The 16,025-nt window shown below is 48.7% G+C and overlaps 4 protein-coding genes across 4 annotated transcripts; 2 read left to right on the top strand and 2 right to left on the bottom strand.

Annotated features, from left to right (window-relative positions):
- Positions 1-1,661: 1,661 nt before the first annotated feature.
- Aspvir_001290 (glycoside hydrolase family 71 protein) lies at positions 1,662-3,316 on the top strand (the record flags this gene model as incomplete). Its single annotated transcript, XM_043266416.1, has 4 exons — positions 1,662-1,802; positions 1,866-2,394; positions 2,444-2,669; positions 2,722-3,316. 4 exons carry the CDS (start codon positions 1,662-1,664, stop codon positions 3,314-3,316), a joined length of 1,491 nt encoding a protein of 496 aa, XP_043122351.1.
- A 1,074-nt stretch (positions 3,317-4,390) lies between these two features.
- Positions 4,391-5,449, top strand: Aspvir_001289 (uncharacterized protein; the record flags this gene model as incomplete). Its single annotated transcript, XM_043266415.1, has 3 exons — positions 4,391-4,451; positions 4,570-4,912; positions 4,996-5,449. The coding sequence occupies 3 exons, from the start codon at positions 4,391-4,393 to the stop codon at positions 5,447-5,449; spliced, it is 858 nt and encodes a 285-aa protein (XP_043122350.1).
- Positions 5,450-7,540: 2,091 nt separating this feature from the next.
- png1 (peptide-N4-(N-acetyl-beta-glucosaminyl)asparagine amidase) lies at positions 7,541-9,034 on the bottom strand (the record flags this gene model as incomplete). The annotated part of the gene is made up of 3 exons (XM_043266414.1): positions 7,541-7,956; positions 8,019-8,419; positions 8,484-9,034. The coding sequence occupies 3 exons, from the start codon at positions 9,032-9,034 to the stop codon at positions 7,541-7,543; spliced, it is 1,368 nt and encodes a 455-aa protein (XP_043122349.1).
- A 3,739-nt stretch (positions 9,035-12,773) lies between these two features.
- Aspvir_001287 (glycosyltransferase family 20 protein) lies at positions 12,774-14,480 on the bottom strand (the record flags this gene model as incomplete). The annotated part of the gene is made up of 5 exons (XM_043266413.1): positions 12,774-12,825; positions 12,880-13,219; positions 13,284-13,654; positions 13,713-14,088; positions 14,180-14,480. 5 exons carry the CDS (start codon positions 14,478-14,480, stop codon positions 12,774-12,776), a joined length of 1,440 nt encoding a protein of 479 aa, XP_043122348.1.
- Between the last annotated feature and the right edge of the window lie 1,545 nt (positions 14,481-16,025).

Genomic DNA, 16,025 nt, shown 5'->3' with positions numbered 1-16,025 from the left:
GTTTATCTTATGGTATGATGCAACTCGTCTTGAGCCATTATATGCGATGTCCCGATCCTCTTAGTACAACCCCGTACGCCTTCACATAATCCAATGATGCATACTCGCAGACATGAAACAGTAACACCATGGACGGCGCTAGAGCTGCGCATTCAGTGACACATGTTCTGAATGGACATGAAAACTTCCCTTCCAACGGGCCTATAGCTGCGTGCCGTTTGAACTGTTACAGCTCGTCTTCATCTACTTCGCCGATCCCTGGCTTTAGATGCAACTGAAGACAGGGATGGCAGCTCAAGAATCGTTACAATGATCCTAAGATTCACTATCCGCGTGTTTCTCAGCGACTCCAATAAGAGACAATTGGGACCATGTCGACATCACACGGGTTTGAATATTCAACTTCGCGTTACACAGATAAAAAAACGCAGTGCATCAGTGGTTCGAATAAGGTCGCAAGCCATCGCGCCACATCTAAAACTACCAAGTGCTTCGAGTGCTGCATTTACCGACAGCAAGCCTTACAACTGCAGTCTTCCAGTTTAAGAGCATATGGGATATGTTCGGAGCCCGCCCGTCCCCAATCATAACCCAACTAGCCCACGACCACATAGATTCCGTACGTCCGGTGATGAGATCGTGTGGCTGACCGGCCAGGAATGCTACCCCGTAAACTTGACCTTGGATTCATGGCTTCTCAGGGTTACAGGAGCTTGTTGATGGCATAAGTTGTAACATGGTGTCCGGCATATGCCGTTATACAGCTTGACTAGGCACTGTTTCGGCTTTCGTTGTGCTTTGCCATCCCCACTATGAGGCTCGAAAAAGCGAAGACGAACCATGCGTTTCACATCATCAAAGTAATCAGGAAATCTGATCGTTCGGATGAATACCGACAATGACGATATTGGAGACAGGTGACCTTTGTTTGAAGTGTTCGGCTCTCGCGTCCTCAACCCTCTTAGGGTCCAATCGGGGCTATCCGAATCATTCTAAGAATGAGAATCTCTCAAGCTTCTAGTCTCAATCAAGTCATGCACGGATCGTACAACAAGCTTTAAGCTTCTCTTATCCCAGATGATGCCGTCGTTTGACTCTAATGTTCCCGTGGCCTTTGCTGAAACCTGACTGATTTTCAGTTTCTGACTGGAACGGCTCCTCCATCATGTCTCGGCGCCAAAATGAACCCGACCATTGGGGCTGCCCTAAACATTTGAGACAGGACCCTTAATCTCAGGAAGACTGTCTTGACAAGATTTGTGTGATACCGTTACAATCATTGGCCTCATGATGAGACGCTGCTACGGTCCTGAGGCTTGTTTTCAGACCAATGATAACTTCAGAACGAAATATCAGAGATCTCTGCTGAGCACACTGCAACCGTAATATGGACCTTCAGAATGGCCAGTGAGAGTTGACTTTACATTCTTGTTCTGAATACAAAAAGGCCATTACTCCAGACCTATCTGCTCTCAGAACATGTCGACAAACTAGCACACAGCCAAATCCGGCTTCTTCGAAACCCTCATTCCTTTCGGCCTGTTGCAATCATTTAGCTCATTAAGTCCGTTCCTTCAATACTATCATGGTCGGTCATACCACGATGAAGCACGCGTTTGCTTTGCTGCATTTGATCCCAAGCAAGGACTGATTGTCAGCAGATGATGCTTCTCAAATCACTCTCCTTTATCCTCGCTGGGCTGTTGGCATTGGCAACTGCCATTCCGATGCCAAAGGCCCTTTCAAGTGATGTTCCTACCGCGGCCAGTGCCACCGACAGACTTGTGTTCTGTCATTTTATGGTAAGTCAAGAACCCATCTAGGCCGAGTCGGAAGCAAGTGACTGACATTTGACTACACTCTAGATCGGCATAACTAGCAACCGCCAGAGCGCCGCGGATTATGATGATGATATGCAACGTGCGAAAGCATTGGGAATAGATGCATTCGCTTTGAATATTGGCGTGGATCCATACACTGATACGCAGCTCAATTTTGCCTACGAATCTGCCGCAAGAAACAACATGAAAGTTTTCATCTCATTTGATTTCAATTGGTACAACACCGGACAAGCCACTGCCGTGGGACAGAAGATCAGACAATATGCCAGTCTACCGGCACAGCTCATGGTAGATGGTAAGGTCTTTGCCTCCTCATTTGCCGGTGACGGCCTCGATATCCCTGCCCTGAACTCCGCCGCTGGCACCGAAGTGTTCTTCGCGCCGAATTTTCATCCAGGAGTGGGAGACTTTAATGCTATCCAAGGTGCACTTAATTGGATGGCTTGGCCTAACAATGACAACAACAAAGCCCCAACACCAGGTCATAATGTGAGCGTTGCAGAAGGCGACAGTAAATACATCGCAGCCCTAAATGGAAAGCCATATGTTGCACGTGAGTCTTTGAAGTTCTGAACCTTTGACTTTGGCTCACAGAAAATCAGCTGTCTCGGGTTGGTTCTCAACCCATTTCGGCGGCGAGGTTCCCTATAGCAAGAATTGGGTCTTTCCTTCGGATCTGCTCTGGTATGACAGATGGCAAGAGATCCTGAATCTCGGGCCACGGTTCGTGGAGATAGTTACCTGGAATGACTATGGAGAGTCACACTACATTGGACCATTGTCCTCGCCTCATACGGATGACGGGGCCTCCAAATGGGTGATGGATATGTAGGTGATTGCAACCATTGTCGCCAAGTATAGCGCTGACAGCTTCTTCAAGGCCGCACAATGGATGGCTGGAAATGTCAAAACCTTTCATCGCCGCTTACAAGGCCGGCGAAAAGTCCGTCAACAATTACATCACCGAAGACAAGTTGATCTACTGGTATAGACCAACACCTAAAGACATCAATTGCGACTCAACGGACACTACTATGCAGGGAAATCCGAACAACTCAAGTGGAAACTTCTTCCGCGGACGACCAAACGGGTATGAGACGATGAGCGATGAGGTGTTTGTTGTCTCATTGCTCACGTCACCCGCTACTGTTCAGGTCACTTCAGGGAGCGGCAGCGAGACATTCCAAGCACAGGCCGGGGCCAGCGCCTTTGCGGCACCAATGGGCATCGGCAAACAGCAGTTTTCGCTCCTGCGCAGTGGGCAAACCGTCATGTCCGACACGAGTCTGAAAGACATTGTCAACAGCTGCATCTGCGGCATCTACAACTTTAACGCCTATGTGGGCACCGTGCCGCCGGAGAAGACCATTGACAAACTCCAATCAGCGGGACTGTCGATGCTGAATCAGGGACTGACAGTACCATGTCCGACTAACACTCTAGGACTTGCTAGCCCTAGCGCCACGGCTCAGTAGGCATGCAACTCTCAGAGTTCCAGACTTTCGTTTCCTTTGTGCCAGACAAGTCGTCGGGTCGTTCATTACAAGGGAGGGTAGGGCTCAGTCGTTACCTCTTGTTGACTTTGCTGGCCAAATGCTTGCATTAAATATCGCTCGTTTGCATAACTAGGGATCTGTAGGGAGGGATTCGTCATTCGCTTACGAAGTGCAACTCATGACCATGATACCACGAACAGTTATTGTTTTGAAATCGAATGCTGGCATCGCGAAAAAGAATCTGTTCCCTTGTCTTTCTCCGTAGTAGTCGTAGTAGTCGGATATTGTTAGCAACTGCTCTGAGAGACTCCTGGATTTTACTCCGACGCGGATAAAAGTATATTGAATTGTTGAGAGGGCCTTACAGGAGTATGGAATATGGATTGTGGACAAATGCGACCCTCAAGTTTCCAGCACAATTGAGATGCGATCAGTTTGTCAAGTATATTGAACTGTTGTTACTACGTTTTGATATCTATCATGTCGGAACTCATCGGGCGTTGGGCCTGACGCCGAGAGTCCCCGATAAGGACTTCTGTCCGTACTCGTAGACTCTTTAAGGATCTTATCAGTGAATCATACCGTTATCTCCCCCTTCCTCTATTTAGATCCAATGCCCCTTTGTCCATCCTATACTTCTTCACCGACACTTCATCTATTTCTGATCTTCAATTCCTCTACTTACACTATGAGACTTTCAGTTTTCGAACCGGATAACATTGACTCGACCGCTACTCCTGACGCGCTTACTATCGGTTTCCCCTCCCCCACCAGCCACTTATGACCCGACGTTCGGATATCGCGTGATTCATTCCTCCTTTTATCCATAACATCTCCCGTGTTAGCTACTCGCGTCTGAAAAGATTACAGCAAAGGGCCGAATCGCTCAAAGTATACCTGCTATCATTATTCTATATTGAAACCACGGAGCCCATCATGGTCTGTTAAGATGCTGTGTGGGGCTGAGCTGAGTTAGATTGGCGGTGACGAGAGCGTTGGTCTATTTAACTTTGAAGAGGTATATATATTGGTATTTGGGGTGTCGACTCGGTCATGGCGAGGATCAAGCAGGGCGTTTTCTCCTGGGAGGATGTGCTGGCCCAGCGGTATCAAAGTAAGTCGAGATGTATCTTTTGTAGCCTGGATCCATACTTGCAAATCCCTCCTCGTGCGGAATGTACCTCAGAGTTCAAAGCAGTATCATGCAGCGCATGACTGACTGAGTCATCTAGACAACAAGCCAGCAGCCCTACCCAGATCGAGAAGGCACAGTGTCCTCGCCGGACGAAGCCAGTCCCAGAAGCAGACCGACACACGGCTGGAATGGATATTTCAGCCTGACTGCTCGCTACTGATAAAACTCGCGCCTGAGCTGCGCCTTCTGATCTGGGAGATGGTCTTGGGTGGGATGCGTATACATATTATCCAGCGGCCGAACCTCCGGATGGGTCACATCGTATGTTCGCTTGCCGAGACCTGCGATATCTGCCGCGGCAATGTGCCGCAGCTGGCCAAAGATGACGAGGCCAGGCGCAAGACTCAACTGCTGTCTCTCGCGTTGACCTGTAAACTGATGTAAGTAATGTCATTCGTGGGAAGACGATGGTGCCGTGCGGTCCCCTTTCTCCCGGCCAGATTCATCTGATTCGAAACATCAGCTACTGCGAGTCGATCCATCTGTTGTACACCCTCAACATCTTTGAGTTCAGCAATACCTGGTCCCTAACATATCTCCGTCCAACCATCCCCGCCGACTTCTGGGACTGTATTCGTGCAGTCGAACTGCGCTGGGCATTCCCAGGCCACTGGCTCCCCAGTAAAGACCCGGTCAAGACGGTCTATTTCTCCGCTGGACGCCAGCAGTGGGTCGAGACCTGCCGCGCCCTGACGCGGATGAAAGGGCTGCAGTCGTTCACGCTGCAGCTGATGGGGAACTGGTTCTGCGAACCGGTGGAGAAGATCCCTGTGTTTCTGGAGCCGTTGAGTGAGCTGAACTTGAAGAACCGGTGGAAACTGCAGCTGCCCCGGCAGCCATATTATGTCAAGGAAATTCGGAATATTGACGGTGATCTGCGCCAGAGGGGCATTGACTGTTCCGTTCGAGCTGTGTGATGTACAGAGTACGTACTTCCCGTTACTAATCTGTATTGACTAATCGGCAATATTCAAGATGAATTCTGATCTTGAAAACGGAGTATTTCTGTAGATCATGTATTTTGACATTGCATTGCCTCGAAGGGCCCTGCTCCATATACTCCAAGAACATAAGATCCGGCCACTGCTATCTCCGATTCCACTCTGCCGAACTTCCTATCAACCCTACCAGCGAGCAGAGGCATATCTCTATAATACTCTAGCTGAACATAAGATCCACCTTTCTTCGCCCCTTCCCATACTCCGACCCTCTTAGTCCGTACCCACCCAAACAAACCAAATCTAGCTAGCCGCCAGTCGGCCCTCGGATCCGACTCACCGCCGACCTTAGTCAGTTACACCACCTAACCGAACCCCAACCAAGCCCACCAATCAAAAACCCTCAAAGCCCAACAACTCACCTGACCTCAAAAGCTAGAGCACCCCGAAGCGGTTAGCGATCCGCAGATCACCCCTTCTCCCCTACAGAAAAGTATATTTATAGACCTTCGGCTGGACCCTCCGGGACTGGGCCCCCCATCGCGGGGAGGGGCGCCATTGAACTCTTTCGACGCTGATGTGTGTTGAAAACTGGAAATGGGGGGAAAATGGTCCATTGGAGGAGTGCAAACTGCAAATCGCAATTAAACTGGTATGGGTCTGTCAGGGTCTTCGCGGCTGACTGCTCAGGAACATGGAAACTAGATGCTTTTGTTTGCCTGATTCGTGACATGCCTTAGACTTGGGGTGGGTTTGTCTGGCTTTCATTGGACGGGTTATGACTCTTTGCCCTGAGTTCGGACTCGAAGATTTCTCTTACGACTTCAAGCCTGGTCGAGACCTGATCTGTGCATGCTGGCTTGGATTCTTTCTTCGAAAAATGCTCGTCCCACATCTTTACAACGATCAAGTAAATGTCAATTATACTGAGTGGAAAGGTTTGAGGGTATCAACTGGCTGTATTCTCAAACTATTAATTTCTTTTTTCCTAAATATTTTTGTTGATGTAACATAGAAGAGTTCAGTTGACATTATATGAGGCATAGATATCTGAGATCGCCAGGAGTCAGATCAATTCGCAAAAAGGTAATGACGCTTCATCTATAGATGACATGCTCATCGTTGAGCATAATCACCAAATGCAGAGCATATCTCCAGAACGGTGGTGTCGCTTCCGTGTCTCATGGCATGCACTGGCAATTGCAATCTTGCGAACACGCTTGACCCAAACAGAGTGGTAGAGTCGAAAAGAAATAAAGAGTGTCAAGAGTGTCAAGAGTGAAAGAAGAATGAAAGAAAAAGGAAAAGAATGAAAGTAAAAAGGGATGTGAAAGAATTATAGTGGAAATTAAATGTATAATCATGCCAATCTCGCTCAGATGCAAGAGCCGAGTTCAAAGTATGCTGATCATCAAGAGTGCTAATTCCCAAACACCTTAATCATATCCAAATAGGAAAGTGTTGCAAAATAGAATAGGAAATATAAGTGATAGCAGCTTTCTGGACGGAAGGAGTGTCATAGTAGAGCTTTACAGGAGATAGGAAAGGAAGTGGAGAGTCCTTGACTTGGTGTGATACACCACTGAGAACTGGCAATGACTGCCAGGAAAACAAGCGCCAAAGGTCATGTGATGATCGAAGGTTCATTCACACATTGGTTCGCTGGCGTTGGATGGAAGTGCCGCCGGTGTTCGCGATATGTCGAGATTCCTGGATGATGAACAAAACGGGAAAGGATGGCGGTGCATCGACAAGTATCGACACTTAGAACTCATAGGGAATATCGGCGTTCTGGGGATACGCTTTTGATGAGCGGCCTAACCTTCCTTCCTACTCGTAGGAAATCCTATAGTAGGCTGCGAACCTCATGCGCATATCGTATGTACCTCGACTGCTGCTCATCTAAACAGTTCCGTTGAGACGAAGCGTTGCATTAGTCGCGGGAGACACGGAATGAACTTTGAAGTTATGTCAGCATGGTGTGAGATGAGCGCCAGCTGGGATGTCCCTGGAGACGGCCGTAACCGCAAGAGGTGAGGTGAATGTGTATAGCCGACCCGTGCTTAAGTGTTACCGGCCGTCCTGGGATCGATCAGGGCCAGACTGGCCGGGGCCCATCTGCCGAGTAGCAACCCAGTCTACCGGAGCGTCCTGCATTGAAGCAGGTGTCTTTTGCTCGTCAGGCCGACTACTGGTCTGTTGCCGAGGGAAAAGGTTGTTGATCTCTGCGGCCAGTGCGGAAGCCATGAAGGCACGGAGTTCCTTTTCTTCTCGATCGTCCTCTTTCATAAGACGTCTTTGATCCGTCTTCGACATACTCTCCCGTCGCTTTTTCCGTATCTCATGAATGACCCAGAGGAGGACCTCCTCTGGCACACGACTTCGCGGAGCGCCATGCTTGACCGGGCTTCGCACGTACCGTCTTGTAACATCTGTGGCACCGTCGATGGAGAAGGCAATGCAGTAGGATAGCTTTCGACCCCAGCCTGAGAAATATGGTCAGTCAGCATTCTACAACAGTCTGTAGCTTGAATCGAAGATTTCCCACCTTCAGTGTAAAGGCGCGGCTGATCCCAAGCCTCTTCGCACGCGTCTACGTGCACCCAACGCCTTTGATGCTCCGAGTAGACCTCGGTCCAGACATAATCCTCCGAATTCCATACCCATCGTACCCGACCACCCAGCGCTCTGCAGAACATGCTGAAACAGTTGGCCCATTCACCCACACGCCCTCTTCTGCTCTGTAACAATTGCCAGACGTCAGAATATCGCGGAAATCGCTCATATGCGCCACACGACGATTCCGAGCAGCGGTATAGTTCGACCCGTGTTGCACCACGCGCTGTTTCATCTGGCGTTGGGGGAGTCATGCCCTGAGCGATTGTAGGCATCAAGCATCGAGAGCAAGGAGGATTGTTGACGAATTGGAAGAAAGAGTGCTTGAACCACCTATCCAAATATCTACTGTTAGTTCAACGCCATCAAGTAAAAACCATTCCCAGCAGGAACGAACCTAAGTAGAGCCCTAATAACGCAGTCTTGATAACCCCACTCAGGCTTCCCCCCTACGCTAGCGGCCTGAGCCTGCATTATCTGGCTCTCTTCCTCCGCCTCGGAGTAGAGACGATCGAGTGGGATAAGAGAAAGAGCTTCGTCGAGGAGGCCGGGGTTTTCATATTTGGTCGGAGTGACAGATAGAACGTGCAAGAGATTTCGGAACTTCAATGATTGTTGATCTCGAGGGGGGGAGGGAACGACTGGAAGGTTTCTCAAAGACGACGATGCCGGCAATTGATGCTGTTGGTGTTGCTGCGATGGTGACCGAGACGATGGGTAATGGGTACCGGTCGGAGGAGGTGGTGGTGCCCGCGAAGGATGTGGTGGTGTGTGGTATGAATGAGCGGGAGACGGCGATTGTGTGCGAGATCGGCCTCTTGATTGTTCCTGAAGTAAATTGAACCTCTTTGTCCGCATCAGTTGCTCGAACGCACGAGTCAATTCGGTCGCATCGTAAACGTCCGTTGTTGGCGCCCGCCGAGTGTGCTGTTGTCTGCCGTCCGCCATGCTGGTAGGGGGTCGACTACACCAGCGATCGATTGATTTGTGCCTCCAGGTCGTTTTAAGAACCGATGAACCCTTTCCTAAGATGCTGACGAGGCCTGCCTTCTAAGTCACTCAAGACAAAAGTCAGTAAACTTGGCTGCGACGTAGTTTGTTGATTTCAAGGTAGATGAGTTGGTATGTGACGATGGTCGCACAGCCCAGCCAAGCGTGGCGACCGCTTGGCGGTGGTTAAGCAGCAAACCGGGCAATCCTGAAGGAGGTAGATGGGAAGTCAAAAGGATGGATGATGAGTTACCTTTTTTTTGTTAATTAAAGAGAAGTGAAGAAGATAGCGATCAGTGGCGAGTAAGTAGCAGGCAAGTAAGAATTGTATAGGGTGTTGAAGATGGTGAGGTGTGTTGGTAGAGAGATGAAAGGGTCAGTGAGGTTCAGGTTAGGTTAGCAAGCAACAAGCAACAGAATCATCATCAGGAGCTGGTAGGCAGACTAGATAATAGGTAGTAGTGTGTGGTATATTATTAAGGTAGGAAAGTATGATTTTCTCAGTCCTGAATCATTTATTGGGGCCTTTCTTTTCCTTTTCCCATTTTTCTTTTTTTTCCAGCTTTTTTTTCCCATTTCCACGCCAGCAATCTTGAGCAGTGAGGGCGAAGCGTCGTCAGCCTTGGACTCCTCCCCCAATCACGGCCCGGCGAGTGCACCGCAAGCCGCGTGTGTCCCGCCCCGAAACAGTTAACCGTACCATGGCCAAGACACTTTGGGCTTGTCCCCAACGACTGCTGATTCCCTTCCACGCACGACGATTGGGGTTATGCAGACGTACATACGTGTACCCTCACACTGGGCGTCAGTTCTTCTCTTCCCTCCAGGGGTCTGGGGAATCATTCTACATCGGCTAATTGGACAATACCATGGCCACCACGTCATTTCTCCTTGCCATAATTTAGGATTCATAAATCGGGTATTTTAACCTTCAATTGCTGTTCCATCGTTCCTGATACTCCACAGAGTACCAAAGATGACCGATCAACGCCAAACACTTGAGTGAACAGATTACGAGTCTGATTGATGGTCTCCACTACCGTCTTCATGACCAGCAGGCTGCAACTAGGTAACTACTACGAAGGTCTTGGGTCGCTGGTTCGGATAAAATCTGATGATAAAAAGACTCTGGTTTTCTCTCCACCTGCTGATGACTCTCTCTAAGTCTTGCTTCCAACTGCTACGATCTAGCTTTCTGCTTCGCAAGCCTGCACAGTCAACCTCTAGCCTGGACGCGTTATCTCTACTCTACTCCGTATGGAAGGCAGGTATCTGGTTCCTTACAGTCATGATCTTCAACGCCATATCAAAGGAATGCCAAGCTTCCTACTTCACATCCACGCCATGGTACGTGGGATATTCAGTGTCGAATTCGACGTCAACTAGCCTGTCTTACGCGGCTCTCCGATCAACAAACTAAAATGTCACCATTTCATGCTTGGGATACGCAACTCCCGTACCATGCACCCCCCCAGTCATAGACCTTACGCCCAAATATGCGTCAACAGCATTGGCCATAAGAGGATCGCGGATAAGGATTTTCTGAAGCATCAGGAACGGCTCCAGAAAGCATACAACTGATACAAGATTCGGCAGGAAGAGAAAATACCCTTCAGTAGATGTAGCGGGTTGGACCGACTGCGGGCCCGACCCAGGCTCTGGCTCTACAAATACAATATGCTATGGAGCTGACGAGTCGAGTCGTATCGATCATGTGCTGCACTCCCGTCCAAGCATTTGGCGCAAGAGTACGCGTCGACGCGCCTATACGCCATCAGTCGTCGAGTCTACTTGGATAGGAGAAGACCCTGACAGTCACACACAAGCGTAATCGTACCACGGAAAATAGTCAATGGCCGTGTTGATCGTGGAGATCCTGATTTGGATCGGTGTTTTAGGATTCCGGGGTCTCTGGGAGAAGGTCCAGGTCGCCAGTCGCCTGTCTCTCTATGACTAGGTTCTAAGCTCGATACGGTCGCGTGGAACGGCATATATCTAAATTCCCTTGTAAAGCAGCAGCCTATCAAAAGAACGATCACTGTAGTTGACCAGTAGGATATAGCCCAAAGTAAATATCCATTATTATTGTCATACAGAGTAGAGAGATACAGGCCCTGTAGAAACTTTCAAGCCACGGAATACAAATCCATACGCGGCCTACGTGCACAGGGCACAACTGATTAGTTTGCATCCCCACTCTGACAGCAGTTCATGTCATTTGCAGAGCGAAAGGATATGCGCACTCACCAGGACCGCAAATCATGCCTTATTGCCACATCATACCGAAGATCGCAAAGTGTACCTTAGACCGGTATGCGCCCAGGCCCCAAGCGCGCAACTACATAGGTAGGTATTGAACGTAGGTATGATTTCATTTTCGATCCTTTTTTTCCTCCAGTCCCTGAGACCCTGAACAACCCACGGAGCAGGCACCTTTCCCAGCGCTTCGGGGAATTAAAACAGAACAGAAGAGCCTGGACACAGCATCCCGGCGTTACAGGATTACCGCATCCTATCCCTAGGAGGGAGACTTGGTGGCGGAGACGCGCAAGCGTCCGTCTTGGCATTAGACCAAGATCCGACTAGCGCGACGCGTAGGATCCACTCCACTAAACCGGTTTCTGATTGCAACCGCATGACAGTCAGTTCTCTCGATCCCTAGACCCTGAGCTAGTCACTCTGGGACAGTCTGGCTTTTTGCACGCAGACCTTGCAAACTCCTTCCAGGTTCTCTTGATTTGGGTGATCTTGGAAAATCTCAAGAGGAATGAACAGTTTCTCGGGGAGGCCCAAAGTAGGGTCTAGACTACATGATAGCCATAGTTTTTTGAGAAGTTGGAGGTAGAGCACGGAGTACGACGTACAATAATAATAGCTGATCCTGCGATCGACACCAACTAACGCATAGAAGTAAGCCTGAAACAGCCAATAGAATGCCACCAACCTTGTTTTGGAAAGTATAAAGTAGGTAAGTAGTAAGGTAAGGTAAGGCAGTGCCGTCCGTATGAGGCTCCCGACTTCACAAGTCCCGACTGGCCTGCTGCGCCAGGACTACTAAGCCACTAAGGTAGTACTAGTTCCAAAGAGTTAGCCAGACCGATAAGCCAAGATTCTGAGTGGCTCATGTTTGAAAGCTGAGGATACAACTGGAGGAGGCTTTACATACTTGCCGTCGATCACAGTAACTTGTACCATATTAAAGCAGGAAGATCAGTACACAGTAGTAGATATTGTTGAATTACGATTGCAATTATCGGTTTGTCGGTTCAAACTGGGCTTACTTCCAAGATGCGGGGTAGAAGAAGTAGGTGTTTTTGATATCCTAAATTCCTGGAAATGTCTGTCGTAGTCATTATGATCTCATGCTCTATCCCTAGACATAGTATGCATCTAGGATTGCCTAAGGCAGAATTCATGTCAATGCTAATGACAACGAGGGATCTTCAGCATGACTTCAGTGTGACATTTGAGCGTTTACGTCTCGAGTTGATGGAGGTCTGAATGTTCACAATTGAAGAGAAGACCTCAATCAAAGAAAATAAAAATTGCTTCGTGTCTCGTTGCCTATTATCACTATTATTCTATTTACCTATTGTTTGGTCATCGCTATGCATTGTGCAAGGACAGTTCGCCACCCTTGAATCCATACCCCAGAGGAGAGTAGAACGAGGAAAAGAAAGGAATAGCTTTCAACACATCATGACGAGCATTGAAGTAGTTCTGCCACAAACGATTTGCCCCAAAAGGCACTGGACGCGATCAGTATGCACACTGGTAATGAACTCGTAGGGTTAAATACGTACCTCGTGTACTTGGAAATGTACTTGTAAAGCTTCTCAAACTTCTGGGCGCGCTGTTCGTCACTCATCGAAACAGCCTCATGATACGCTCTGGCGAGCTCTTCGGTGTTCCATGGGTTGACAACGAGGCTACCATTGAGACTTTGAGCGGCTCCTGCAAATTCGGAAAGGATCAAAACGCCCTTGCGCTTCTGCTGGGTTGCAATGTATTCGAATGATACCAGGTTCATCCCGTCTCGAGTAGAGGAGACAATGCAGGCGTCGGAGGCAGCGTACAGGGCGATGAGCTCATCAAAGCCAACTGACTTGTGCATAAAGTGAATAGGCATGTAGTCGACAGTACCTGTTTGAGTGAGGATATCAGCCATGTGTTATCAGCGAACTTGACCAAGGGGAACCTTTCTTACCAAATTTGCCATTGATACGTCCCACAAGCTCGTTCACCACCGCTCTGAGGTTCTGGTACTCTTCGACATCCTGTCGACTGGGAACGGCAACTTGAACAAGGACGACCTTGCCTACCCACTCCGGATGGTTCTGAAGAAAGACCTCCAAGGCATGTAACTTCTGCGGGATACCCTTGATGTAGTCCAAGCGATCAACGCTGACCATCAGTTTGGTGCCTTGGAACTTGTTCTCGAGGCTTGCGATGCGATTCTGCACTTTGGGGCTCTTCAGACCCTCGGTAAACTTATCAGGATCGATACCAATCGGAAAAGCGCCTACGGCTACAGATCTGCCTTCGTATTTGACGCTGCTCGGGGTCGTGACCAGGCCTCTATAGAGCGCGATTAGCAACTATCGCGAAGCATGAATGGGATATCGAGCAAACCTACAGTAGATGTGAGCAGCTGCTCAAGAAATGACGTGCATAGTCATAGGTGTGGAAGCCGATCAAGTCACAATGCAACACACCGCGCAGAAGCTGGCCTCTCACGGGGAGGATTCTGTATATTTCACTGCTGGGAAAAGGTGTATGCAGGAAGAACCCGATTTTGTTATCTTTTTTGCCCGCCTTCCGTAACTCCTCGCGGAGCAATTCTGGAAGGAGCATGAGATGATAGTCTTGTACCCAAATCAGGTCGCCGTCTTGCGCCTCCTTTACAATTGTTTTGGCGAATAGAAGGTTGGCCTCACGATAGGCATCCCAAGCGCCTTCGTCGAAAACGATCTCGCCGGGGTGGTAATGAAGGAGGGGCCATAGAATCGAGTCTGAATACTGGAGTTAGCCATTGAAGGTTGATGTAGTCGCTCGCACACCGCCAGGAGCAGACTGTATAGACTGTTGGTGGTGGTCACTTACTGGAAAACCCATTGTAATGACGATCAGCCAATTTGTCGTCCATGAACACCGGAGTTGCATTAAACTCATCCTTCAGCCTCTTCTTCACCGACTCAATTTCATCCTCTGGAACTTCCAGACCTGGCCAGCCGTACCACTGGAAAGTGGTTGTTTTCGACAGACCACTCAACCCAGTTACCAGACCGCCCGATGACATGGAGAACTCATATTTTCCTCCTTCCGACCGTCGGATTGTGATGGGAAGGCGATTCGAGACAATCAGGAGGCGATGGTCGCCTTGCGACCCGTTCGTGCTGGACATGATAGAAAGAACTCGTAGCTATCGTACTTATCTCGCAGAGAGGTGCGCGACCTGGGAACAGATGCCCCGCTTCAAGGTAAAAGTGCAATTAGTTTGCTTGGGAATAGATGAGGATAAGGGATTAGATGCGACTGAGATATCTAATGCTGATACGGTAGTTTGAGTGATATTAGAGATTGAGTAATTAACGTCAAAGAAGATAATCAGGAAAGGAAGAAGCAAGAAGAAAATCTTGGAAGAGCGCCAGCAGTCTGGAAGCTGCTGGTGATGTTACCCTTAGCGGTGACGTTTTTCGTGTTTGTCGCCCAAACTAGAGAGTATAGGAGGGGTACTTTGAAGGCACCTTAGTTTTAGCAATACAATTCTTTTCCAGAATTAGTGCTTCCTGATCAACCATGGATGATTCTTAATTTCGAGAATAGCAGAGGGGAAGTAGTCTACATCATACCATAGTAGGGACGATTCCATCTGCTTCTCAACAAGCAGAAACAGGGACATCGCACATAGATGAAGCGGAGGGTCCAGACTCGCGACTCTTTTTATCGAACTGTCTCGAAAGATCCCTAACCATAGTGGGGGAACTACTAACGAGATATCGAGACTTCTTCCATACATTATTAGTCCCACACCCACATATCTGACCAACTGGTTCGAGCAGGGAATGGCCCAATGACAGCTTTTTTCTGGCCTGAATGCCGGGCAGATCCGTCCTTAGACAATCTAGAGCGCCTATTAGGCCGTTGAATCTATGGCATATCACATCTGACAGAACAAGTATGCAGGTCATGCACATTCACACCCTGATAGGTTTCAGTCTATGTAGGTACCTCGATCAGGTATGGAATAATATCTAGAAAGAGACTAGATAGTCGATGAAGGAAGGGAGAAATGAACTCAATTAAGCCATTTATCATCCACTGGCAGCCCAGGGGGAAAACCCCTCATATCGATGGTCGTCCAGTTGGATGAAGATGAGACTGACGGTGATATTAATGATGATGCCCAAGGGAGACCATCCCCTCCTTCCTCGTCTCCGGTTTCTGTCAGGCGCTTTTGAGTTCTTTTCTACCTTATCAGTATGGAAACTCGTTTTGACTCTCTCTCTCTCTCTTGTGGAAGATTTCCCCCTCTTGTCCCTCTCCTACCCAAGAAAAGCCCAGAATGTTCTTTTCTGTCCCATCATATGCCTCATCCTAAACACGCAGGTTCCATGGTCCAATCATCAACGTCATGAACCCTTTGTTTATTCAAGATGCTGCGAGGATGTCTAGTCTAAATGTCACCGGCAATTTCAGGATGCATCAGTTTGACTGACCCGCAGAAACTTATAGACACCACTCTTCTCCTCCATCATTATCACCAACCTAGTTTAACGATCAGTGCCATCCATCGTCGCGACTCATCCCTTGGTCCGCAGCCCCCCTCTCCATACATCATCCGCTTACCTCTTTGGCCTGAATTCCTCAAGGTTGAAATTACTACCTACCTCATAGTGGTTGACTCCATAATAATACTCTTGAATACGTTGCAGATAAATCTTTTCTT

Source organism: Aspergillus viridinutans (genome assembly GCF_018404265.1).
Source record: "Aspergillus viridinutans IFM 47045 DNA, scaffold_1, whole genome shotgun sequence".
Taxonomy (NCBI): domain Eukaryota; kingdom Fungi; phylum Ascomycota; class Eurotiomycetes; order Eurotiales; family Aspergillaceae; genus Aspergillus; species Aspergillus viridinutans.
This window is presented reverse-complemented; position numbering and strand designations above follow the sequence as displayed.